The sequence below is a fragment of the Crocodylus siamensis genome, chromosome 2 (genome assembly GCF_052110815.1).
Source record: "Crocodylus siamensis isolate JL-2025a chromosome 2, ASM5211081v1, whole genome shotgun sequence".
Taxonomy (NCBI): domain Eukaryota; kingdom Metazoa; phylum Chordata; order Crocodylia; family Crocodylidae; genus Crocodylus; species Crocodylus siamensis.
In genome coordinates, this window is record NC_143396.1 from 18,209,327 (window position 1) to 18,236,269 (window position 26,943).

At 48.5% G+C, this 26,943-nt stretch overlaps 1 protein-coding gene across 1 annotated transcript in view; it reads left to right on the forward strand.

The window, feature by feature from the left end:
• Positions 1 to 17,940, forward strand: part of ASPNAT (aspartate N-acetyltransferase) — a 57,908-nt gene extending 39,968 nt beyond the window's left edge. Inside the window, exon 3 of the mRNA XM_090035422.1 lies at positions 6,575 to 17,940. Coding sequence (XP_089891548.1) covers positions 6,575 to 6,942 — 368 coding nt within the window. The 3' untranslated portion in view covers positions 6,943 to 17,940. The remainder of the gene's footprint in view (positions 1 to 6,574) is intronic.
• Positions 17,941 to 26,943: the final 9,003 nt, after the last annotated feature.

A 26,943-nucleotide genomic window follows, 5' to 3' on the forward strand; every position in this document is an offset into this window, starting at 1 on the left:
ACAGACAAGTGCATTGATGAGCTGATTGATGGATGCTTGTCAAAATAACCACAAGGCTTGTTGTTTAAAAATAATACCACAGCCCAAAGAGCAGGGAGTCCTGGCAGCAAACATCATTTGTATTCAGCAGGAATGCAGCTGCCATTTCTTCATCCTTGTAAGTCTTGCCTGGTGTCTTGTTGGCTGAATTGCATTGTACGATACAGGAAGCTGCACTGGAACGTGCATCCTCGTCAGTATGGCAGGATGAGAGGAACTGGAATTGCTTGCAATATATGGGTCAAGATGGACCCTGGTGCTTGAAAATGAGTTGTTGACCTAGATAGCAACAGTGTAATGACTGTTCATAATAGGATCAGAAATTAATGTCACTGCAGCTGATGTATTCATCTGAACATGCTGACAAGTGCTGGGCTGAACCCAGACTGGTTTCTGAAATTGTGTCTGATTTTATCCAAAGAAGCTCAGTTCAGTGTCTGGGTTTTTTCTGGGTACTCCTGAGTTCAGCTGTCTTTTTTAGATGGGTTATTCGAGTCCCAGAAAGATACGTGTTGACTTTTCTGCTGACGTTAGACCCTGTCGGTAGCAGGCAGGAAGGATCATCCTAGCTACTACCCATGCTTTGTTCTTCTGGAGCAGGGGTAGACAATGTTTTTTGGCCAGAGTACCGAAAAAACCCACAACGTCCACCTTGGAAGGTGCTGGCATGCCGGAAAAACAGATGTGACAGGGGGCTCCCAGCTCCCCGCTGCCCTGCCACACTTCCCTGGTGCGCCTGGGAGCAGCGTGGGCAGCAGCGCAGGGTTGTGCCCCTTGCTGCTGCCCCCCTGCAGGGAAGCGTGGCAGGGCAGCGGGGAGCTGGGAGCGGGCAGCTTGCTGTGCCCCCCCCGCTGTGCCCTGCCCTGGCGGGTTCCAGCGCTGCAGCACGGCGGGGGGATTGCTGGTATGTGCTGCCTGCTCGGGGCCGGGGGCAGAGAAGCAGCAGATGTTTGCAGCTGGCCCAGCTCTGGGTAGCTGCTGACAGCCACGGAGCCCAGGCTGCTTGCAGCAGGGCTTCCGTGGGAGCAGCCCGGGCTCGTGGCTATCGGCAGCCACCCAGAGCTGCGCCCGGGGAGGCTACAAACAGCTGCTGCCTCCCCGACCCCAACGTGTGCTGAGGAAAATGGCCTCGCGTGCCATGCTCGGCATGCATGCCAGGGGTTGCCAACCCCTGTCCTAGAGGAATCCTTTGCTAGGTTTCATTTTCTTTTTGGCCTGCACATATTGCAAGGGGTTTCTGCAAATGCCTCTTTGTTTCTGAAACTCTTGCTGAACACATCTCCCATGTGCTACTTCTGAATATTTATTCCCAGGTCCACTGGAGTCAGTGTCAAAATGGAGCTAAGCCTACAGAGAAATTGAAAAAGCTGCCATCTGTCTGCAAGTAGCAACATTGCCAAACGTCTCTCCCATGGTCTGTGTATGTAGACGTATTCTTAACCCAGATTTAGACACCTTCTCGCAAGAATTTTCTGGCTAAAGTGAGACATGCAGTATCTGTTATGAGGCCACATTATTGTTCATTGGTTATTACTGCTATTAATAAAATTATTTCCTGGCTATACTCTGTGTAGAGTACAGGGGGCTCTTCACTAAGTTTTAAGTTCTTGCCGTTATTGAAATGTAATTGGGAAAAGATCTTATTTTTCTTTTTTTTCAGTTAAAACCTGCAAATTTCTCCCTCTTATTTGTACAAAATATTAAGACATCAGTATTTTTCTCTTGAGGCCAGATTCTGCTGTTTTCTAAATCAGCATAAATTCAGAGTAATTCTGCCTTTAATGTTCATTGGATGGAGGAATAATGTGGAGGCTGGTCTGTGAGTGCCTGTTAACAAGCCTTTATTTGTCCCTTGGCTCCAGGGTTTTATTTGTGCCCATACTGCCCCTGGGCACTCGAGTGGCAGTAGTGCTCAAGCGCAGTTGGCCCCATCAGCATTTGGAAAGGGGTCTCGAGCTGTGTGCGGTTCCTTCTGGGTCAGACCTCGCCACATCCACGCTGGGGCCACCCCAGGGATAGCCTGTCCCAATGCCCTCTAACTGGGGCAATGCTTTGAAGCCATTCAGAAATTGCAGGCAGTGCCCCCAAGAGCAGTCTTTCTTGGAGCACATCTTTGCTCTTGGATCCATGTGGGGTCCTAACTGGCTTCTGTGGGGGAGCTGGAAAAGTTGGCGTTGATCGCTTAAAGTGGTATGTGCTTTTGGTCCTGGCTGCCCTGGGTCTGTGCTGCTCTTCCTGGGCACGCTCCCCCAGCTGACGTCACACAAGGCGCCTGAGCCCAACAGAAGCAGGGACTGCAGTACTCGCGGGAAGGCTGGGCCACCCCTTTCACCAGAGCTAGACCCAACCTCCCCCCCGCCCACAACCTGGGTGAGATATTGCCTCCTCTTTCCCCCAGCATGAAGCCTTACAGGTGTAATGCCTGGAGGAGCCCAGTAGAGGCTCCAGGCTCTTCCGACTTGGCCAGAGCTGGGATCATGGGCAACTGGAGAACTGAAATTTTGACTGGACCTTCTCTGTGTTGGGGCTTTTTGGTCCAGCCCTCCTCCTCCCTCCCTCATTCTGCACCTGTTCAGACCGGGGGTCGGTGTGGGCTAAATCTGGCCTGCAGAGCCTTCAGTTCCAGCCTGCGGATGTAGGACTCGGCTGGCAAGAAGCATCGTCCACAAGCGCTCTCCCTATGCTGCTGCGCGGGCCGAGGGCATTCTCCCCGTGCCGTCGGGGAGAGGAATGGCAGTGGCAGCAGAGTCCCACCGCCTGCCCACCTCCAAATGGGGTGGGTCATTCCCATCCGTGGCCAGAAAAGATTGCTCACTCCTGGTTTAGACAGTTCGACTGAGATGCCCTGGACAGGAGGTATCTGCTTTTTGGTGTTTGCACTGGGTCTAGATCAATGGTCCCTATTCTTAGCTGGTCCTTGGCTAATGGATCTTTAGCTATGAAACACCTTTCCCTCCTTGGTCCTCCGCAGCCTGGGATGGGTGGTGTTCAGGACCCACTGAGATCCACCAGTTTTTTCTAAGGGAGGAGATGTGCCTTAAGCAGATGAGTGGGTTGGTTGTTGGTTGCAGAGGTAGTTTCCTAGTTAGTAGGGTCGGAAGGGGCCTGAGCAGATCATCAAGTCCGACCCCTGGCCCTGGGTAGGGATGAATGCTGGGATCAAACGACCCCGGCTAGGTGATTATCTAGTCTCCTTTTGAAGACCCCCAGAGTAGAAGCCAGCACCACTTCCCTTGGAAGTTGGTTCCAGCTCCTAGCCGCCCTGACTGAAGTAGCGCCTCCTGATGTCTAGCCTGGACCTACTCTCAGTCAGCTTATGGCCGTTATTCCTAGTTACTCTGGGTAGTGCTGTGGGGAACAGGGGCTCTCCCGTTTCCCACTGGTCCCCCCGGTTAAGTTTATAGACGGCCACTAGATCCCCCGCTCAGCCTTCTCTTGTGGAGGCTGAACAGGTTCAGGTTCATAGGGCCTGCCCTGCTGCCCCCTGATCATGCGAGTGGCCTCCTCTGGACCCTCTCCATGCTGTCGACATCCCTCCTGAAGTGCGGCACCCAGAACTGGACGCAGTACTCCAGCTGCGGCCTGACCAGCGTCACAGAGGGGGAGGACCACCTCCTCCTTGGACCTGCTCGAGATGCATCTGTGGATGCATGCCAAGGTGCGGTTGGCCTTCCTGACCGCATCCCCACACTGCCGGCCCATGTTCATTTTGGCATCAATAATGACTCCAAGATCCTGTTCTGCCTCTGCACTGCCGAGAAGGGAGTTCCCCAGCCTGTAGGTATGGTGCTGGTTTTTCCTCCCCAGGTGCATCACCTTGCACTTGTCGGTGTTGTATCCCATCTTGTTCTCATCCGCCCACCCCTGTAACCTGTCTAGGTCCAATTGCAGCCTATTCCTCCCTTCTAGCGTGCCCACATCCCCCCACATCTTAGTGTCATCAGCAAAGTTGAACAGGGTGCTTTTCACCCCCTCGTCCAAGTCACTGACAAAGATGTTGAACAGTGCGGGCCTGAGGACCGAGCCCTGGGGGACCCCACTGTCCACATCCCTCCAGGTCGAAAATGACCCATCCACCACCACTCTCTGGGTGCGGCCCTCCAGCCAACTGGTGACCCATCTGACTGTGCAGGCATCAACGCCACAGTTGCCAATTTTTTAATGAGAATGAGGTGAGGGACAATGTTGAAGGCCTTCCTAAAGTCCAGAAAGACTACGTCTACTGCGACACCTGCGTCTAGGGATTATGTAACCTTGTCGTAGAAGGCCACCAGGTTGGTCTGACAAGACCTGCCCCGATGAACCCGTGTCGGTTGCCCTTGAGCATCATCTCCCCTACTGGCCCCTCGCGGATTGGTGAAGCTGAGCTGTTAATTCTACTTGGATTTTGAAGGAGTTTTTCACTGCTAAGGGAAGTGGCTGCCTGTCTGTATAGGTACTTGTTTGGCTCTCATCAGTGTAGTATCCAAGCCCCCTCATTTAGGTAGCTCATCTTTCTGTTAACAAGTGTATCTCTGTAATCCTTTGAGTGGACCTACAGTCTAAAAGGGGAGCAGTAATACAAAAGAAGTGCAAAGGAGGGAGCCAAAATGAGTCAGTTGGAGGCAGTGCCTTCTTCTGTCCTTTTTAAGGAAGCTTCTTGAGAGTTGGAGGGATACTTATGGGAGTCTGAGACCTTGCTGTGCTGTTTCCAGATGTCTTCTGTGGCTTGGTTACAGTAGTGCTTACATGAACAGTTAGTTTTCCAGAACTGTAATTGCAGCACTCAGCTCACCTCTTTGCATTTCTGACAGCCTGTTAATGTACTGCAGTGGGTTGTGCTCTTACTGCAATACAGGAGCTAAGTTAGCTGTAGAAATGCTTTGCTTGCTGAATTTCTTAGGAAAGCTTTTACCAGGTGAAGAAGGATATTCTTTAATTGCTTCTTGGAGAACCTGTTCTTTTTGATGATAATTTGCCCGTATGCAGCTTATTTCTTCCAAATGGATTCCAAAGGCTTTGACAGACTATAAGGGCACTTTTACATGTGCTCCGGGGGGGGTGGCACTTTTTAACAGCACTCGTTAAAGTCTCACATATCGATGTCCCTGCGCTTCAAACTGGCAGCAGGGGTGCTTGAACTAAAGCTCATCAAATGAGCTTTAGTTCAAGCATTCCTGACACACAAGACGCAGAGGCTGACTGGACCGCAGTAATTACCATGCTGCAGCAGACTCAACTAATCAACTTTGCTCCGACACACTGTAATTATAGCACGCTATAATTGTGTATAGGCACCCTTAGGTGCAACTTCTCAGGATTTTCTCACCATTGGGTGCATCTACACTTTCATTAATGCACTTTTGCTGCTGCACATTAAATTTAGTACCCCTAATGTGAGGTAATAACTAAATGCACATTAGGCTGCCCTAATGTGCAGTAGAAAAAGCATGTGTTTTTTGTTTTTTGTTTTTTAGTGACGCTTAATGCACAGTCGCTTAATAAGACTGCGCATTAGTGAATTAGCACAGTTTTTGCTGTGACGCTCTAAGGCACAGTAAAATAGGCATTTAAAGCGCACGTGTAGACATGCCCACTGATACAGGACCGTCTCTGGGGCAGAATATGGTCAGCAGTGCCAAAGTTAGACCCAGAGCAGGAAATAACAGTCCCAGTCTCCCAGTGCAGACTCAGCATGTCTAGTTGGATCTTTAATGGCCACTTGAAGTCAACACCCCGTGCTGTGGGATTAAGAGGATGGGCAAGATTTACAATAGGATTTGGGCATCCAGATTTTCACTAGAAAAACCTCCCACCACCTTGGTTGATTTGAGCCACTCCGCATGTCTCCTGGCTAGGGTAATTTGGGATCAGTGCCTAGCTGTCCCTGCACCTAAGTCCCCAGAGGGCCTGAGCCCAGTAGGCGTTGTCAGAGTACGTCCAGGATCAATTGGCACGTAGCGTGGACAATTCAGCGCTCATTGCCTCTTTCGTTCAAAACTTTGTTGAAGTGGTGGCAACCTTTTATAATAGCCTAATGGTTGGAGCCCTTTCCCAGCATGTGGGAAACCTGATTTCTAGGCCCTCCTTGACCTGAGGTGGTTCAAACCCACATTTTTTCCCCTCTCTATCCTATCCTATGTGATTTCAGTGAGCAACCTGATAAGTAGGAAGAAATTCATGTTTTCTCCTGATAATTATTCATGATAGGTTAGAGTTAAATTACTCCGGCCACCTGATACTGATGCACTGTGTCTAACAGTCTCTAATTTTGGTCTCGGGAGGTCTTGCATTTCAAATTGGAACAACTTTGCACACTTTCTCTGGGAACACTTTCTGTAGCAACCTTCAGAAGCACGTGGGGCAGATTTACAAAGGTATTAAAGCACTTAATGATGCTGTCTAATGGGATTCCTCAAAGAACTTAAGAAAGTTAAGACCTAATTTCCACTGATATCGATACCTTTGTAAATGGGCCTTGTATTGGCATAAGCGGAGGCTTATGCCAAGGTGTGACTGCGTTCTCCAGCCTCACCAGCTCCTTTGTCTCCTGCAGGCTCCTGCTTCTGGGTGGCCGTGCTGGACGGAAACGTGGTTGGAATTGTGGCTGCGAGAGGCAACGAGGAAGACAACACGCTGGAGCTGCGCCGCATGTCTGTAGACTCCAAATACCGCGGCAAAGGGATTGCCAAAGCCCTGGGCCGCAAAGTGCTGGAGTTTGCCATGCTCAACAACTACTCTTCTGTCGTACTGGGAACCACGGCTGTGAAGGTGGCAGCCCACAAGCTGTATGAGTCCTTGGGGTTCAAACACGTGGGCATCGTCGAACACTACACCCTTCCTGGGATGACACATTCCTTACTAGAGAGAATGTTTTTCCAGCTTCGCTACCACCGCTACCGCCTGCAGCTGCGTGAAGAATAAAAACAAAGCCGCAAAAATATTTTCCTCCTCCCCCCTCCAAAACAAAACCGACCTTGTGGTTTTATTTTATTTTATTTTTCATCATATTTTTTTTTTTGCCAGTTTTGTTCAGTTTGTTTCTTCATCTCATTTTTAATTTGCTTTGTACAGCTTGATTGTACAAAATAAGGATCCTTCCTCGCATGCTGTAGGGTGGTGGTGCTGATGCTGGAAGTACTGCTCTCCTAATGCATACCCTGTTCATGACCTGGCAGGTCAGAGTGAACCTACAGCCTATTGTTCCAGTCCTACCCAGGTACCTACATAAAGCACAGAAACTTAAATACATAACCATACCGCTGGTCTGGTGTACAGTTTTTGTTTTTTTGTGGGGTTTTTTTTTCTTTTCCAATATAAGATAATGTAGTGATGGCATTCATGCTAGTGCAGAAATATTACTTGAATGCATTTCTGAGTATTTCATGCACCAGTACGTAGAATAGGTATTCATCTTCCCGTAAATTACCGGTTAATAGTTTTCAAAGAAAATGTGAAAAACAAAACAACCCGCTTGCTACAATGCATGAAGAGGAAGTGTGTGCACGCACTCAAACACACGGCACTGCCAACAAGGCACTGGTGTTGCACTTTTTTGGATGTGCCTCATGCTGCCAAATGTCTGAAAGAACCTTGGTGCATCCAATAACCATGACTTTCTCCATTCTCATTCTCCTTCCTAAGCCAGCAAACAGACTTGACCCATCTGAACTCTGAGCCCCATTGTAACATATTATGAAGTAAGATCAAACCTAAATATCTCCTGCGCTGTTCTATATCCGTGCATCACCTGCAGTCCTGGGCCAGACTTCCGCATGTGCATTGGAGTTTCTCTTTGCTGCCTTCTGGTTTATTTTGGGTTTTTTTTTTTTGGCTTTTTTTAATTAATGTTTTGTTTTATTTTATTTTTTAGTTTTGGCTTTTGCTGAATGGTGTCATTGAAGCATAATGGAGGCTGCAGTTCCTATGGCAACACATTTGCACATTAATGTGTCCACCAAATCTGAACACTTCAGAAAACCAATGTGTGACAGATAATTGCATTTTGGGAACATTGGGATGGGGGGGACACATACATATTATCTTAACCAGCTGCTTGTTCGATAAACATAGATGGCCTCACTGCAGCCTTCCATAAAAAATAATTAGCTGCTTTAATGATGTCACATTTGTGAATTGTACAATGCAAAAAGCAATGCAAAGCAGATTTGGCATGTGTCTGTACCTAGTATGTATGTACAGTGCCTGCCAACAAATGAATAACCAAGACTACAGCTTCTTCTAGCCTGAAATATCAATTTTTATAACTTATTTAAGCAAATAGCAACTTTGCATGAATTGTCTCGGGGGGGCGGGGGGGATGCAGTAGGTTATTTCTAAAATGTGTTATCAGAAATATACAAACCATTTCTGGCTGCACTTAACTCGGGGGTGGGTGGAAGGTTTCAGCTATCTTATTCAATTTAAAGGGAAACCCCCTTTCACTTAGTTCCTGGAAAAAATGTTACCGTTCTGTGAAGTATAATGCGCGTGAAAAAAATGTATCACAATGAAATCAACAAGGGAGAGAACTATGTTAATCACACTTGTACTTAGAAATACAACAGAAGCATCTAGGTAGAAAGGAGAGTTTCAGGGAGGAGGGGAGTGTTAATGCAGGGAGCAAATGTTATTTTCCAGACAGATATTGGAATCAAATAAATGGGGAATCGTAGAGAATGAAAGCAGGAGCACTTAAAAAGCTTGACAGGCAGAAGATGAGATGCAGGTAAGTAATACTGTAGTGTTGAAACCAAAAAAACCCCCTCTCCCTTTGTTTCCAGCTGAGAGTGCTTCCAGCACTGAGATTTACCAGCGTGAAGGCCTGGAGGACAGTCGCTTGTGACCGGCTGGCGCTGCTCAGTGCCACACTGTCACAACTCTGCCTGTACAGGGGCGCCCGGGAAAGTTGAGACAAATCAGCCAGAGGTGTGCAAGTGTTTTCCTTGACTCCTAAATGAGTGCATCCATGCACTCTGCGGCACGGGAGGAGGCTGGAGCGGGTGAGAATTAGCAGTGTGCTGGCCACCCCCGTCACTCCCCGTCTGGGCGCTGTTCAGCTGCAGCAAGTGGAAGGCAGCTGACTCGACTTTAAAAGTAGAACAAGCTGCCTTACTTAGTGCAATGAATGGGCCTGCACGGGGCATAGCTAGCACCTTGCAAATTGTCATACAGGCTTACGTGGCAGTAATTTCATCACGTAGATAAGCCCCTGTGCATACTGACTGCAAGCTGTTGGCTTGTTTGCCTTCACTTGTCCGCGCGTCACCATGTAAACAGGCCCTCTTCCTGCCAGAGTGAGCGTCTTTGGGAACTCTGATTTACCAGCAGCATCTCTGCAGGTCCCCTTTCAGCAGGGGAAAAAGCCTGTACTTGCTTAGCAAATGTTAATGAGAGGAGGAGGGCAGCCTTCCCAGGAGAGCAATTGTGGAGCTGCTGAAAGGATGTGGGCTCCAATCTCCAGAGCCCAGCCCTTTCACCCCTGAGCTGGAAGGGAGGAAAAAAGAAATCGCAGCCTCCTTCTCCCATGCAATCCCAGAACAAGAAGTGAAGTCAAGGCAATAAATGCAGGCACAGCCTCATCAGAGCAATCTGAAAAAATATCCTGTTGATCAGTTGACCCTCTCAGTGCTGGATTGCTGCCTGTCTCAGTGTATACCATGCACAAAGCAGCAGTGTCCTGTGATATATTGTCCCAGCAATAAAGGGAGAAAATTGAGAATGGAGGGCACTCTTTCAAGAAACCATGAGTAATGAACAATATTTCTTTGTGGGCACTATATTTTTTAAAGTCTTTCTATGCTGAACATTTCTCCAAAAGCCAAAATATGTACTGTTGGTAGGGGTTTTTGTATAGTGTACAGAAATTGGCATAATATTTTCTTGCTGCTTCAAGTGATTTATTAGCCGGAGTAAAATAGACAAATACAAAGTGTTAGCAAAAGTGAAAGAAAAGAACAAAACAGTTTGTGCCTTTTTAGTTTATTTTTTCTGTTGCTGTATAGTCGCTGCACTAAACCTTTTCCAGAAAATAAAAATAACTAATCTCTTAACAAAGGGGGAAATACATGAAGTTGAAACCAAGCGCTTAATTTTTTTATTGGGGTATTTAATTAAAAGAATGTTGCTGGTTTTATTTGATACTTGTGCCTTTGTAGTATGCCTCATTCATACCGATGAGATAAGCCAAAACAGGTACAAAAACCATTCTATCCCAGAGTCAGATGCACTGGTATGTCACTACCACTTCCAAAGCTGGTTAAAACGCAACGGATGGGTTATGACTGCATCTCTGATCATGACACCTTGGGAGCTGCATAAAAGAGGCGTGTTGTTATAACATGCAGCTTGCAAAGTGCTATGGTATCACTATACTTCTAAGTGCACAGGGGGCACAGGACTCAAGATGCTGCCACTCAGACATTTGTTGCTGTGTGACTTTGTCTTTACTGCCTTTGTGATTTCTCTCCTGCTCTGTGACAAGTGTGCTTGGAAAATTCAGTCTGGTCATCATACCAGGAACCCCAGCTGCCTGTCCTTTTCCTCAAGTTTAATCTCCTAAAGAAAGGACATACCGTTAAATCTTTCCATCTCTTTTTTTTTTTCTCAGTGGTGACAGCAGATGAATTAGTAGAGCTCTACTAACCTGAGCTTTGTCCTAGGCTATCATGGTTGGACATCTCTTACTGTTGTACTAGCTCCAGTGAGAATACTGATGTAGACCAGGCTCAGGCATTTTTACTGCTGTTGGCTGGATTTGCTGAGAGTTGGATTAGATACCTCCATGGCTAAAAAATACTTGAGCCTCCTGCAGCATCTTATTTGTTGGACTTGCTCTGGTGCGAAATTTTGCAAAGCCTGTTTATGTTGCTGCAGGCTCGGAGGTGGATCATCCTTGGTTGTTCTGTAGAACATGCTTGTCCTTCCTGCGAGGGAGCTCAGGCTCAAGCTGCTCTGTCTCCTAGTCCGGCTACGCTGCAGGCTGCAAGATCATGTAGAGAAACCCACCTAGGTTTAAATGAGCTGACTAGGAGCACTCCAGCCTGGCCAGTGCAGAGTTCAGCCCGGCACTCTTGGTGGGGCAGTTTAGCCCCCATGGAGCCGGGTGCAGCCATGGCCAGATTGGTTTTGCTCTCAGTACTGGTTCATTCATAACTAGCTTGGGCATCTCCTCACTGCACTGCAGTCTGCAGTGAAGGCAAATCCTGAGTCTGTGTAGGCAGGGCAAGCTGAAGGGTTTTTCCATTTTGTCCATCCATCACCTCTGTTACCTATGTACATAGCTCTGCAAAAGGCTTCCACGGGTCCTTTCTCCGCACAAGTCCTGCAACTCCTCCAATGTGCAACTTCCCAGCAGGGACAGGACACAGCTTTGCTGTCCATCTGTCCTTTGCTGCTTCTGGACCTCCTGCTGCTTCTGGACAGAGACTGCTGAGGGGACCACGCAAGTCCTGGCAGCTGGTACTTCAGCACTGGCACAGAAGTGCATGGAGGGCAGTACGAAGAGTTCAGGGACGCACCATTTGAAGGCGATGAGTAGAAGAGCTGCTAGAGGATCTTCCCAGCGGTTCTCTGCAGCTCTGGTAGGAAGGCCAAATACCTATGAAATAAGGGACAATGTTAAAGATGAACTGAGCCGTTCTCCGTGTCTGTTGCCACTCCCTGTGCTGTGTGTGGGCTGTGGGTGGCACTGAGGGACTGGCAGTTGCGTGACCCCATACACAAGCGCCAGACTGCCAGCCCCATGTGGGAGTGCTGGGATTCTTGTGATGAGAGTTGGGATTTTCATTGTAATTTGGTTAATTGGATGGCTGGAGAAACGACATCCAGCTGAGCTGGAGCTGTGTGCTTTGACTGGCAGGAGACCTTTCAGCTACGGGACTGGCATCTGCAAACAAATGCGTCCTCCCTGGTCCGTACCCACATCTGCCCTGGCTGCTTCCTAGCTAATACGTTCCATGTCCATGCTTCTTTTTCACTGATTTGCTGGTCTGTAAAATAGCTTCCCTGCCTGAGCCCTTATCTTGCAGTGAGCTCTATTTAGGTGAATACCTGGATGGAGCTGACTGGGATCAGTGCCGCGGCACCCCCTGCCCTGCTCCCCAGCAGAGCCAGGGCCTGTGATCTTTTCTTACAGGTTTTTCAGAGGAAACAGGAAACATTTCAGTTACGAGTCAAGGCTCAACCTTGTTCATGGCCCAGGTCTCCCTGGGCACCACCTGCACTGTCCTCTGTGAAGCTAGTAAGAGTTATGTGTGTGCATCTGTGAGAACCAGGTCCTTGGGGCCTGCTGAGGCCACCATGCACCTTTATCAGTTATCCCAGGTTTTAGGTTGGCTCTGTAGTGCTCTTGGCCTTGCTTAGCAACAGGGTTTCAGACTTTAGTGAGGCCTCTTGAACTAGTGGTTGCCACAAATTCATGCCTTGGTTTCTCTGATGAAGTGGTCTGCACCTACAGGCAGCTTAGAAATGGCAGCTGTAATTCACCTCCACTTTGAAGTGCGCTCCACAGTGCTGTGCCATAGGCATGTTCCAAGCACTGCATGGAGAGAAATGGCACTGGGCTTTGCTTGGGTCCTGTTGCTACAGGATGTGGACAATATGTTTCAGTACCTCTTTAGCACTTCCCAGGTCTCTACCTGCATGCAAGACTGTGATCCCTCCTGGGTGCAGTCCTACATACGGTGTCAGTAGAGGACGCTCCACCCGACTCAAAGAATCCCAACATTGTGACTATCTTCAAGAAAGGGGACAAGTCAGTGTGTGGGAACTACCGAGGCATTGCCTTCCTCTCTGTTGCCAGGAAGATTCTTACTCGTGTCCTTCTGAATCTCCTCCTCCGCCTTGCCGAAGATGTCCTTCCAGAATCCCAGTGTGGCTTTAAACCATCATGGGTACCACCAACATGATTTTTGTTGCACGACAGATCCAGGAGAAGAGTAGAGAGCAACACCAGGAGCTGTTTATGGCATTCATTGGCCTAACCAAGGCCTTCGACTCCATCAACTGTGAAACCTTATGGAAGTTGCTTGATAGGTTTGGTTGTCTGCTGATGTTCATCAGTGTCCTCAGGCTGCTCCATGATGGGATGACCGTGACAGTCCTCTGCAGTGGATCAGAGACTGGTGTCAAGCAGGGCTCCCACCACCTCAACCTTTTTCTCCATCTGTCTTGCTGCAATTTTGAATCTCATCCATGACCGCCTTCCTCCCAGAATTGGGGTGGAGTATCAAATGGTCAGTCAGCTTTTCAACCTGCAGTGCCTCCACAGCAAAATGAGCGTTACCAAGACTGGCACCACCAACCTTTGGTACACTGACGGCTGTGTTATCCTCGCGCACACTGCGGCCAATCACCCTTGACCTTTTTTTAGGTGCCTATCGTAGCCTGGGACTCCCCCTTAATATTAGGAAGACAAAGGTGCTCCATCAGCCTGCCCCAGCTCAAGCTTCCCCCCTCTCCCCACAAATTACCATTGGTGGACACCCCATGGAAAACGCCAAGCATTTCCCATACCTTGGCAGCCACCCAGTCAGTCTGGATGTAGAAATCAAACCTGGGATTTGCTGTGCCAGCATATCCTTCAGAAAGCTGCTTTGCCATGTCCTTGCTGACTGAGATCTACAGATCAAAGCTAAGAACCTGGTCTGCAATGCAGTGGTAATCCCTACACTCCTATGGGTGTGAGATGTGGGTGACATATAAGCCACTATAAGCACCTGGAATGGTTTCATCAGTGCTGCCTCAGGAAGAGCCTTCGCATTAGATGGGAAGACCACTGCACCACTGCCAGCATCCTCTTTGCAGCTAATATAACCAGCGTTGCGGCAAAGATCAAGAAACAACAATTCCGCTGGGCTGGGCACTATGCGGATGGCTGACACTCATCTCCCAAATCAAGTCCTCTTCCCTCAACTCAGCCATGGTAAGAGGACCTGCAGGGGACAGAGGAAGAATTACAAGGACACCCTGAAAGCATAACTTAAGAAGGGTGGCATCAGCCTTATAAACTGGGAAGTGGTGGCTGGTAACAGGTCTCAACGGCACTGCAGCATACATCAAAGAGAACTGTCTTGCTCAGGAAGCCAAGAAATGGCCAAGGAAGAAGCAAAGCCCGCAATATCTTGGCCAACAGCTGTGCCCCCTTGCCATCCCCCAAAGCAACACCTGTCATCTGCGGAAAACCTTGCAGAGCATGGATTGGACTCTTCAGCCATCTTAAAATGCGCCAATAATTTCCCCCGCTCCCACAGCAGACATCCTCCTCGTATCGAGGGACAGCCGAAGAATGTGTTTCAATACCTCTGTAGCACTTCCCAGGTCTCTACCTGCACACAAGACTGAGAGCCCTTCTGGGTGCAGTCCTACATACGGTGTAATAAGATTTGACAGTATCGCTTTTCTGTACATCTATGACATGAAACTTGTTTTAACTGGGAATAAGTTTTCCTTCCAAGAATCAAGTCTGTGAATAATCTGCAGAGCCTCCTCAATTGACTTTTTTTTAAATTGCTAATTGGAAAATACACATCAGTTGATTACTCAAAGATGCATAGTTTTAAAGTAAGTATGTGTAACAACCTGGAATTCAGTGTAGAATAATAGAAAATGAGGGCTAGAAGGGAGCTCATCTAGCTCAAAGTGGCACCATGCCCAACTAGATGATTCCAGCCAAGGCTTTAAGCTAGACCTTAAAAATCTCCAAGGATGGAGATTTTACCACCTCCCTGGGTTACCCCGTTCCAGTGCTTCACCACCCTCTTAGCTGGGATGTTTTTCCTAATATCTAAACTTCCCTTGCTGCAACTTGAGGCCATTGCTCCTTGTTCTGTCGTCTGCCATCACTGAGAACAGTGTAGCTGAACCTTGTCCAGAACCAAATGGTTTTTGATTGTTTGGTAGTTTGTACAGTTACAGGATGAAGCTGTTTTTAAGAAGCACTTGTTTGAAACAAAAACACAAATGTACCAAAATGTGAAATGTAAAATATTGTAATGATGGCTGATGCACCTGGGATCTGAAAGGGTAACAGCATTGACTTTATTTGTGCTAAACTCCACATAAAAACAGTGTACGAACTGTACTGCATCAGTGTCAATTTGCTGCAAAAATACTGTATACTTGAATCCAAAGTACAACGTATAGCTAATTCGTGTGAAACTAGTCCAATATTCCTTGAAAGGAGCAACAGGCAAACTGCCCTTCATGTCTGTGCTGCTGCTTTACTATCTGGAAAGTGGGGAAAATCAAGTTTCCTTTGGTAAAGTTCTTTGAGATCTAGAGTGATCCAACATGTATGAGAGGGGCAGGGATCTTATAGGGTGCTCATGAGGTCCAAGCCTATCCTGGGATGAAAATTTTTTCCTGTTGACTTCAGTGGGAGTGGAAGATGCTCAGAAGGCAAGATCAGGCCTTTACAACCTCTTCATACTGCCACTGCAGCAGTGAGAGAGTTCCCATCCATGTCAGTGCAAGAAGCATCAGGCCCCATCTGTCCATGAAAATCGGTTGCTGGGAGGTCTCAGCAAAATTAAGACTTAACAGAAAATGATAACTATCCTTGCTGTTGCCCTTCGCACCACTGAGCCTAATCTGTGCATGATCTCTTTCTTCTGCCTTTGATTTGCCCAGAGCTTATGGCTGAAATGCAGATGAATAGATAGATAACAAACCCTCGCGGCAAGGTTTTTAGAATTGCTAAATACACAAGGGCAAGTGCCAGCTCCAGTTACCTCTGAATTAACAATCTACTTTTAAATTTGCTGTGAGCTTGAGTTCCAGGAGAGCCTGGGATAATGCTGCTGGTATGCACTCTGTCTAAAGTCTAATAAAGGCATTTCAATTCCAAGCTAACCTGAGTGCTGTGGTTGCATACAGTTTGCCACCTAAAGACAAATGAATGGATGTGAGCTATTCAGTAAGCTTACAAGTGCAAAAGGCTGAAATCTCCCCTTTTTTTTGCCCTCGAGCTATATCCACTTGGAACCTTGTGCAGAGAAATCGATACCCTTGCGCTTGTAACCAAAGGGTTTTTACCTCACCTCCGTAAGAGGGTGTGCATGTAGAGATTATTTTCCTAGCTTGTGCCATGGAAAGACTTGCCTGAATGAGCTTTCTAAGCATCTTTCACCAAAACAAAAGTAAGCGTGAGTACAACGTGCACAACACAGAGTTGAGTTGCAATAGGCCGTTTGTCACTTAAAACAGTAAGCTAGAAGTCAGTATTTGGAGTGTGTGAATTTACTGTTCAGTGTTTGCTTTGTTTTACCTGATGGTTGGTTTTCGGGGGAGGAAAGAAGTTATTGTGAATTGTAAAAGATGGGAAGTCACTGAAAGCAACAGTGTAACAAATACATGCTGCTGCTGTACATTACTTTATAAGCAATGCGTTTGAATGTGTAAGCAGCTACTGCTGTGTGAGCTTATCCAGCTTACAGCTAACATTGTTTCCAATTTCCTTTAGTCCAAAGCCAAGTTTAATGATTTGACTTGTGCTGTGTATATTTCTTTTATTTTACAGTTGGGGTCTAACAAGAGCATCCCCTGCTTTATGTGTTGTACTTATGATTGTGCTGGGCAATTAGCTTTAAGCAGTTTGATGTGCGCTTGCATTATTTTATTAAGGCAAAAGCCTTCTTGAGCCTAATGCTGTTAAAATGAAATCACTTCTTTGTAGTGTTGACCGGGTCGCGTGGTGTGCGTTTGCAAAGACCGAAATGAATGGGGCTATAGCTCTTAGCAAAACTGCTAGTGTCTGAGCCAGTGCTCTGCGTACAAGTTATGGGCTACAAGACTTAACCTGTACCTAAGTGGAAATTCAGATTTGTTGTGCATCGTCACAATTGTACAAGACCAGTGGGAAATGAGTCTTGTGCTTTCTGTGCTCAGCATGGTAGGTACTATGGGGCTGGACTAGATGACTCGTATGTACTGTACTTTGTAATGGGAAGCAGCTGCAGGTCCTCAAAGAAATAGTCTCCTATGACCATACCTTAAAACAGCAATAATAACCACTGCAGAGAAATGAGTATGTCTGGTAGGCAGGAGGAGGGTGGGGAAAGAACTCGTGAAAATATGGTTGTGAACAGGCTGGCAATCATCACGTGCTGCTATTGTTAAGTGGGGAACAGAATTAGTACTATAATGGGCCATTGGGTCTATGTGACTTGGGTTCAGATTTGAAGTGAGCTTGTTGATGCGCCCACTTGAAGCCTCTTTAAATCTCCAAAGTTCATACACAGGACATTATCTTTGTAGTAAAATGCTATAGACCAAGTTACAGCAAGTCAGGACGGCCCATTCAGCAGATAGACGAGAGCACTCTCCAAGTAGCACAGAAGTAACCATCTGGTTCTGCAACCTCTTAACACGGTGTAAACTACGGCTGACTCGGCAATAGCAGAAAATAGGATACACGACTGTACTTTTCCTCTGGCAGCAACCAATTGGCACTCTTGGAAACATTTGAAAACTGTCCACATGTATTGATTCAGACCAGTTACCACAGCACGTCAGGACATGCTATATATGCAAGTTACTCCTCCGTACATTTAGGCATTTGAGTTCCAACCTATAAACTGCTAGTCTCAGTGTAGTGACCACTACTCAACTTCCGTTAGCAGAATACTGAAACACTACGTCCAGTCAGCTCTTAAATAAATGCAGTGTGTCTGCAGGAAGAGTCCAGGGAGGTACTGTAAATGAATGACTTGTAGGTACTTAAGTTCTGTTCCTGATGGCCGCTGTAACTGTGAAAATTAACCAGACCTGCTGTGATAAATTTGGTTATATAAGGTTTATTTGGTTAATTTTTTATAAGTGAAAACTGAAAAGATGAAAGAGAATTGTAATATGAAAGCAACTGCTGTAAATAATGTATGAATGAATAAAATCTAAAACTTATGTCAGATTTTTCCTAAACTGCATTGCAGTCACATTACTGCCTCTCTCCCTGGAGCGTGTGTGGAGGGCGGGGGGGCTCAGAAACTCCTTGGAGGTTGTTAGCCCTGGGTGCACTGCCGCCAGATCTGTCATTGCTCTTCCTCTTGGCAGATGGGAACGATTTTAACACGTGTCCTGCATGCCTCAGTTCAGCCTCCCCATGCAGTTATGGCTTGCTGATTAATGCACTCACGTGCAGAAGGGCAAGTATTCCTGGAGATGTGTACTAAATACAGAGCTGCAGCCAGGCTTTGCGCTCACACAAGATTACAGCCTGCCAGCACAGGCGGTGCGTGTGACAGGACTAGCTCTGACTCGCATATAATAGGTAGGAAGTGCTGCTTCCTCCACTCTTGCACACTCCCATGGAAACTGCCAAAGAGTTTGACCCACCCCAATGGGAAGCCAGTTTATTGTGCCACACACCAGAGTCACTAGGAGAGAGCATCCCTCCGGCCAGCCACAGTGCTCGAGTCTCTGGCCCCTGGCCCTGTAAATGTATTTCCCTTTGCACTCCTGCTGCCTTGGTAAAATGGGCTGATTGCAACAACTATCAGTGAGGAATTGCTCTGCACAGCACTGAAATGAAATCCCCACTTAACTGCTACAGCCTGAATCACCGAATTGCAGGAAGCTTGCCACTGAGCCTATATGGATGAGCAGATTGTTGGAGACATGCAGTGATGACTGTTGTGATTGAAGATAGCATCTGGCCCTTGGTTTTCCTTGCATTATTCTGCCACTTGAGTGGAGACTGTCACTTGAAGGATGAGCATGTATTTATAGCACCACAGCGGTCACAGTCTCGGTAGGACTGGTTTAGATTTCCTGCAGTTTGAATGAATCCTGATGTGTAAATCCATTGCACAGCGCTGGCTTTGCCTATAGAGCAGGGTTTTATTTTTTGTAAATACCAGCTCTTTTAAACAAAACTCCCCAAGACCTTGCAACTCTTAAGGTAGCAGGAGCTATTTTATCCATTTGGGCAGCTGCTCTGAGCCTCTGAGTTACATGCCTTGAAAAATCAGCTGGGTTGGCAGGCCAGGGGGAGCCATGAGGAGCCTGATCCTTGTGACAGTGCAGTGCAGCTCCAGCCAGCATCCTTCCCCACCATCCACCTCGAGAGGTGCATGCACCTGCCACCAGCAACAAGCCAGCCCAGAGCTCTGTGGACTCTGATATAGCTGCTTGCAGGCTCCTGGCTGCCTGCCACAGCCAGCCCAGGCTCTGGCCATGCCCCTGCCACCTGCCACGCAGCCTGTGCTGCTCACAGCAGGCAGTGGGGTGGCCACAAGCAGCTGTACCAGAGTCCACGGAGCCCCAGCCCAGCTCATTGCTGGTGCCAGGTGCACATGCACTTTGAGGCAGATGGTAGGGAAAGGGCTGGGGCTGCACCACACTGCCACAAACAGGATTGGGCCCTTACAGCTCCACCATCCACCCCAAAGCATGCATACCAAGCAAAATGCCAGGGATTGCCTACCCTGATTTAGACTCTAAATAAGACTAGTCAACCCTGATACCGCACAGACGTAACACCCTAACCCGCTACAGGTAAAGCCAACATCCCACTTCTGTGTCTTGTCAATAGCTGCTCAAGAAGTCCTAGAGATCCCCTTGCTACAGAGAAAGTACCCATCTGACCATGGGGTAAAAATCCTTTCTGACCCCAAATCTGATGATCAGTCGGATCCTGAGCAGAAGGGAAAGATGCTCTAGCCAAGAGCCTCTGGCTTTGGTCCCAGCAGGAGCATCGGCACACCCCAGTGAGTCTCCAGCCTCGGCTGCAGCCAACAGCCAATGCCTCTGAGAAGGCTTAAAAACACCATGACACATACAGCAAAAAGAGGGGAGGGGAGGGGAAGGCGGGGCAAAGGACAACCAGCAAAGCCCAGAAGCATAGGAAATATGCATGGTAAAAGCATACCTATGCCTTGGTTATCCCTGACCCATGGATGTCCAACCCTTTCTTGCAAACCTTCAGTGAAGGAGAATCCACAACATCCCCAGGCAGCCCATTCCAGTGCCTCTCTGTTCTAACTGTGAAGAAGTTTTCCCATATATCCCAACTAAATTTACTATGCTGAAACTTCAAGCCACTGGTCCACATCCTCTTTCCTGTAACAAGAGATTAATGATGATTTCCCTCTTCTTTATATCAGCCCTTCAACTATTTGAAGACTGCAATCATGCCCTCTCTTAAGTACCTTTTCCGCAAGCTGAACATGCCTGGCTTCTTCAGCCTTTCCTCATATGACTTGCTTTTCCAGCTCTTGATCAGCTTTGTTGCCTGCCTCTGGACCCTTTCTAACTTATCTGTGTCGTTTTTAAAATGCAGCATGCAGAACTGCATACAGTAAATGAGGCCTAGCCAGTGCTGAGTAGCAAGGCACTATCACCACTTGTGTCTTGCACCAAACGTTTCTATTGATGCTGCCCAAAGTGCATTTGGCTTTTGTGCTGCTGTGTCACACTGAAGTCTCATAGTGAGTCAGTGGCCTACCAAGACTCTCAAGTACTTTTCCGTAGAGCTGCCATCCAACCAGGTGTCACTCATTTTATATTTGTGTCCTTGATTATTCCTCCTGAGGTGTAGCACCTTGCTTTTGTCCACACCAAACAGCACTCTGTTAGCTCCAGCCCAGTTTTCCAATATGCTGAGATCCTCCTGCCTTGCACTTACACCCTCCAGTATTTTCACCATCCTTCCCAGCTTCAAGGCTTCTGCAAATTTGCTCAAGAAGCTTTCTGTGTCAGCATCCAAATTATTAATAAACCCACTTAACACCAGACCCAGGACAAACACCTGTGGGACTCCACTTGAAACCTCCTGCCACTATAACATGGACCTGTTAATAATTACCCTTTGCTTATGGCTATTGAGCCAGTTTGTACCACCTTGTAGTAGTTTTACCTAGTCCAGTGATACCTTTTTCACACCTGGATCCATTAGCATAATTATCTATGCCATGACCCACAACCCCCTAGCCCCAACCCACACAGTGGCTCTCTCTCTCTCTCTGCTGTACCCTGCCCTCCCGCCTGCTCCAGCTCTGGGGGCTGCTCTTGCAATGCTATGTGCTCACCAGCGTTGCAGCCCACGCAGGGAAACCATGCAATTCCCCGGGACTGCTCAGCGGCCCTTTACAAAGTTCTTGTGACCCACTTCTGGGTTGCGACCCACAGGTTGAGAAACACTGATCTAGTGCACATTTCTCCAATCTGTTTACGAGGAGGTCATGCAGGACCTAGTCAAAAGCCTTGCTGAAGTCCAAATACGTTATATCCACAGCATTCACTCCATCCACCCAAGCAGTTGCTTTGTCAAAAAAGGTGAGCAGGTTTGCTGGACATGATTTGTTTTTCATAAATCCATGCTGGTTGCTTGTGAGCAACCTTTCCGCTTCGGGTGCTTGTAAATGGCCTCCCTTAAGTATGCTCCAGTAACTTCCCAGGTTTTGAAGTGAGGCGAACTGATCTGTAGTCCTCTCCTTTCTGTCTTTTTTAAATAGGGGACACTACATTGGCCCTTTTCCAGTTCTCTGGTACCTGGTCCACGTCCCATTAATTCATGAAGATCATTGCCTATGGCTCCAAGATCTCTGCCCAGTTCCTTCAGGATCTTGGGATGAAGCTCACCTGGCACTGCTAATTTGCATTCATTCAGACCCAGCAAAACACTCTGATGGTCTCTTTTCTCATCTCCTCCCCCAGCTTGCCCCCTTCCTTATCCAGATAATCCCTATTAGGTGTCTGGCTGCAGCTTAATTTTGTTTCTGAGGACTGAGGCAAAGTAGCTGGTAAGTAGCTCCACCTTCACTTCTTCGGCAGGAGTTGCCTCAGCTTGTTACCAGAGGACCCCCAGCTTCCTTGGTCCCTCCTTTTTGGGCAACATGCCCATAGACTCTCTTCTTGTTCTCCTTCACCTTTGCCAGGTGCAGCTCATTCAATGACAAAGTGGTTTAATACGATGGCTTGAGGGCTAGATCCACAGTCGTGCCTCGTGTTGCAGTGACTAAGCCCTCCGCCCCGAGTTAGGCACCCAGAGCCCCCTGCAAGGCAGGGGGAGAGCTAGCTGTGTAGGAGCTGAGCTGGCAGAAGTGGCCTATCCTCTGTGACCCGTCTCAGAGGGCTTTGAGCCTACTGGTGCGGTTCGGTGCAGAAGCCCACTCCACCACCCGCCCAACAACCTTGTGGGCTGAGCGCTGCCCTTGGATGCTGGAGCAGTGAAGCTTGAGTCACAGACAAGGCTTGAAGTGTGCCATGTAGAAGCCCCTAACTTTCCCACTTCTGAAACCAGGCGCCTAACTTGGCAGCAGCGGCTAGTGGCCCCCTTCTGTATAATTACCAAGTGCTTTAGATGCTTGCCCAGACCGTGGAAGACCGAGGTCCTAGGTGCTCCCTCCCACCGGTCTGAGGGGCTGCAACTTCACATCTCCATCTCCTCGGGAGAGCACCCCCCAGCTGCAGACTACCCATCCCGTTCACACTGTCCACTGAGCAGACTAGAAGGCAAGAGTCATGGGGCTTGAACAGGGGTCACCAACCAGTGGATCTCGATCCACACCAGTGCATCTCGGAGCCTCTCGGAGCCGGTGGGGGGCCGAGCGCCCGCGTGCATGCAGGCATGCCTCAGCCCAGGAGGTCAGTCTGCAGGGGAGGGAAGGGGCAGGGGCTAGATCGAGGCCCCCGTGGTGAGGGGCAGTGCTGCAGAGGCAGGAGCAGGCGTAAGGCGAGTGGGGCCCCAGCCAGGTGGGACGTGTACCCCCAAATAATTTTTTTCTCCCTCTGCCTCGATCTGCCCCCTGCCTTCCCCACTTGTGTGGGGAGGCAGGGTGGAAATGTGGCGGCAGTGCACGGTAGATCTTGGGTTGCTTTTGGAGACCTCTGGGCTATAAGGCTAGCAGCAAGAGCAAGCCTGGCTCTGGCCCCAGGATGAACCATTTCCATGGGGTGGGTGGACCTTAGCATTAGCCTAGACAGCAACTGTCCGGGCTAGTCAGACATTTAACCTCAGATGGGCATCTGATAAAAACAAATAAGAGCATGGCCTGGAGTCTCAGCCTCCCCTGCTCCCAGAGAGCGCCCTGTCCACTGGTCTGCAGAGTCCGACTCCCTCGCGCTTCCTGTCCTGCCCCATGAATCTTATATTTGTGGTTGCCCAGTAGCTCGGCTGCTTCAGCGGGAGGGTGGAGAGCACCGTCTACCTAGACTGGCGCTAGGGCATTGGTGGAGCACCTAAAACCCAGCTCTCCTACTGCGGGGAACCTTCTAGGCTGGCAGACACAAGGTGGGCACCACAGCTGCTGGCCACGTTTTTGAGGAAGGAGAGCACAGCTGCTCCACTGCTGAGTGAGCTTGGTGTTGCCAACATGAAGCCGACATCCACACAGAGCAGGCCTCTGGCAACTAGGGGTGCTGCCCAGCCTCCTATTTCAGCCACGGCAGAGCACAGATTGGCGTTCAGCTCCTCTGCTGTCCAAAAGGGCAGGTTTGCTTCCTAATGAGGTTTGTGGCTACTGGAGCAGGATTATTTTTGGATCTGTCCCCAGAAGAGAGACACTCAGAGAGCATTTAAGTCCCATTTACCTGACCAATCTGGAACTGACCCATAAACCCTTCTCGCCTTGCTGGCAGCCTGCTTTGCTTCCAACAAAACCCCCTAAGTGTCCCCCTCCAGTGCAGGGGGCTCATCGGCCATTAACATGGGGCTAAAAAGTCCATTGTAAAGCAGGTGGGGTAGGGATTAGACACAGCAATAACTGGCAGAGCACTGCCTCAGGACCTGGGCCTCAGGGCCGTGGGACAGGGTTTTAAGCCTGGTTTTTCTGAGTGCCGAGTGCACAGCCAAGCCTCTGACCTAGGCGTCCTCAGTGCAAGAAAATAGCAGGGGCTACTGAAATAACTCCTAAACAAATTTGTGGCACGCACAGTGATAACGGGTGGCAGGACTGTGGTGCCTGCCAAAGGAGATTAATGATCCTCAGCACCTGTCATCACCTCCAGAGACTTGCAACATAATGTGATGCTGCAGGGCACCAGTGTTGTTGGTACCGCATGCCATGAGTCCACACTTGTACAAAGACCAGCGCACAGACCCCAGCTGAACACAACTGCTTCATGATGACATCCTGTCCTCCAGACCCTGCTGGCAGCTGACTTGCATGGGGGCGGTGTATGACCAGAAAAACTATTAAATGCTATAAACCAACACTGCCTTGGAGCAGAGTGTGCTGATTCATGCTGGGAGCACTGCACAGCCCACATGAGGGAATGAAGACGACAGTTCGTCTAGACACACATTTTCCACGTCCAGGTATAGACTGGATTTTGCACAGACGAGGCCACTGTTCATTATACTGGTCTGTGAGTGAGCAGTCGGGCAGACTGTGTAATTGTAGGGGGGGCCTCCAAGTACTCACAGGTCAGAGATTGCCTCATAAATGAGTGGTATGCACTGGTCATGGCCATGATACCCCCGGTCGCCTTATAAGTCAATGGCACCAGCTTCCTGAACGAGCCCCATTGTCTTGTACACTGCGTGGCCCACATATGGGTATCCATCCTCTATACAGTGAAAGGTGTTGTGAGCCTTAAATCCTCACAGTAGCTACTGCCTGGCATGCTGGATCTGTGTCCCTTTCCACCTGCTGCTCTTCTCAAGTGGGGGGATGGGTTCAGCTACGGGACCTGGAGACACTGGAACCAGCTCCCTGAGCAGAAGCTGCTGCTGGGGCTGGTGGGTAGGATGGGTGAGGGGCTGCCTATTACTGTGTGGCTTTCCCCAGGATCTCATGATTTTTGCAGCAGTGTCCATTTCCTTCAATGCAGGAAGATCATCCTTAGGCTACCAGCAGGCCTAATGGAACTAGCCTGGGTCCAGACCTGCTGGCAGTAAAAGGAGGAGCAAGAGGAGTACGGCCTCCCACGTTCTTGCCCAGGAGCTTCTTGGTTAGAGCACTGAACCAGCAGACATGGGGCACCTATACATGTGCATCGAGGCTGCTCCGACGCACCGTAATTATAGCACATCAGAGTAGACTTGATTAATCGAGTCTGCTGCAATGTGGCAATTACTGCACTCCAGCATCATGTGTATCATTGTCCCCACACTGAAAACTGGCGGCATAAGTGCTTTAACTAAAGCTCATTTGATGAGCTTTAGCTAAAGTCCCCCTGCCACCATTTTTCAGTGCGGGGATGTTGATACACATGATGCTCCAGGCACTTCAATTAGAGCGGCTCTCAGAGATGCTCTAATTAAAGTGCACCCCGCCCCACCCTACCTCCTGGAGCATGTGTATAAATGCCCCTTGTTTCTAAGCTCCCCTAATTCAGAGGGGGTTTGAACATGTTTCCCAACCAGGCCCCTCTCCAGCCCCCACTCTGGAACCTAAGGGCATTTATACACATACATTTGTCTGCTCCAGCGCACCAGGGATCCAGTGCACTCGAGCAGACTTGATTAATCAGACGTAGGAGCTGCATCTGGTGCTGTGTTGCATGCATTTGTATAAATGGTGAAAAGCGCTGAGAAAATGGAGGTGGTGCACTTTTGAACTAAAACAACTTCAATGTGTTTTAGTTCAAAAGCGTGCCAGGGCCATTTTCTCAGGGCTACTGTGCATTTCACTGTTTATACAAATGTATGTGCTGCAGTACTGGGTCCTTGTAAAAGCACCTGGCTCTATGGTGTACAAATGTCCTGAGCTACTGTACCTTGCATTTAATAGTCGCTGAATAACATCAGCAAGCAACACTGGGAGCAAGGGTCCAAGCTGGAACCCAGAGCCCACCAAAGTGAGCCACACACCTTCTGGCTTGCTCATGTCCTCCTGGCAGAGCAGATCCCATCCCCCGGCTGGGGGAGGGGCTGAGAACTTCGGCTTCCTGTTCTCTAGGCGATACCCAACCGACTAAGCCATTGGGCTAAAGCATAGCACTACTCCCTTCCTCCTGTACCCACTGGTCATTTGGGTCTTGCCTAAGTACATTCAAGACTAACCCAGTCTTATGTGCGCATTTGGACATCAAACATTGCTGCACATGTGCCCAGCCAGAGGACAGTCTTACTGAGCATGCTCAGTGGGCACGCACATGCTGGCATGCCCAGAGCTGAATCACCAACTGAGAAAGTGACCCAAACTGTAGTCTTGTGTATATTTACATATACTGCTTGTGTGCCAATTTGGCATATAAAGCAATGGGCTCCTGCCCAAAGGGTTCACTTGGGAACGTTCAACAGTTCCTGAGAAAGCCCTGCTTCACCAGCAAATATTTCCCTTTAGAATCATAGAAAATGAGGGCTGGAAGGGACCTCATGAGGTCATCTAATCCAACCGCCTCCTCAAAGCAGGAACAGCCCCAACTAGATCATCCCAGCCAAAGCTTTGTCAAGCTGGGCCTAAAAACCCTCCAAGGATGGAGCTTCCACCACTTCCTTGGGTAACGTTTAATTCATTACTTCCAAAGAAAAAGGCAATGTCTTGTCTTGCTTGCAAACAATCTGATGGGGCTGATGATTCAGTGGTTAGATCCCGCAGCAGGAAAGATTCAGTTACCTGCAGATCACACATTTGGATAACAGTCTTGTCCAACCCATCACTGCCTTGACTGTCAGCACAGGGGTTTTACCAGGGAGAAGAGGAGGAGTACATAAATCCCAGTCCAGATCCTGCTTTCCTGAGATACTTTCTTAAACAGTAAAGAGGAGAAACAAACACTACTTCATGTAGCAGTCCCTACAGGAAGAATACAGGAAGGAAGAAAAGTAAAATCTGATATTCTGGATTCTTCACCTCCATGTGTCCTAAGTCTCACTTTATCTGGCAAAAACCTTGAGTAACAGCTGTAGAAATGCAAGTTACGAATGTATCTTCACTAAAACCTGGACAACTGTTGCAAATGCTAAATTTGCTGTTCACTTGTGCTGGGAGACTTGAACTTCCTAGACAGAGACAGAGACAGAGACATAATGTGTGTGCT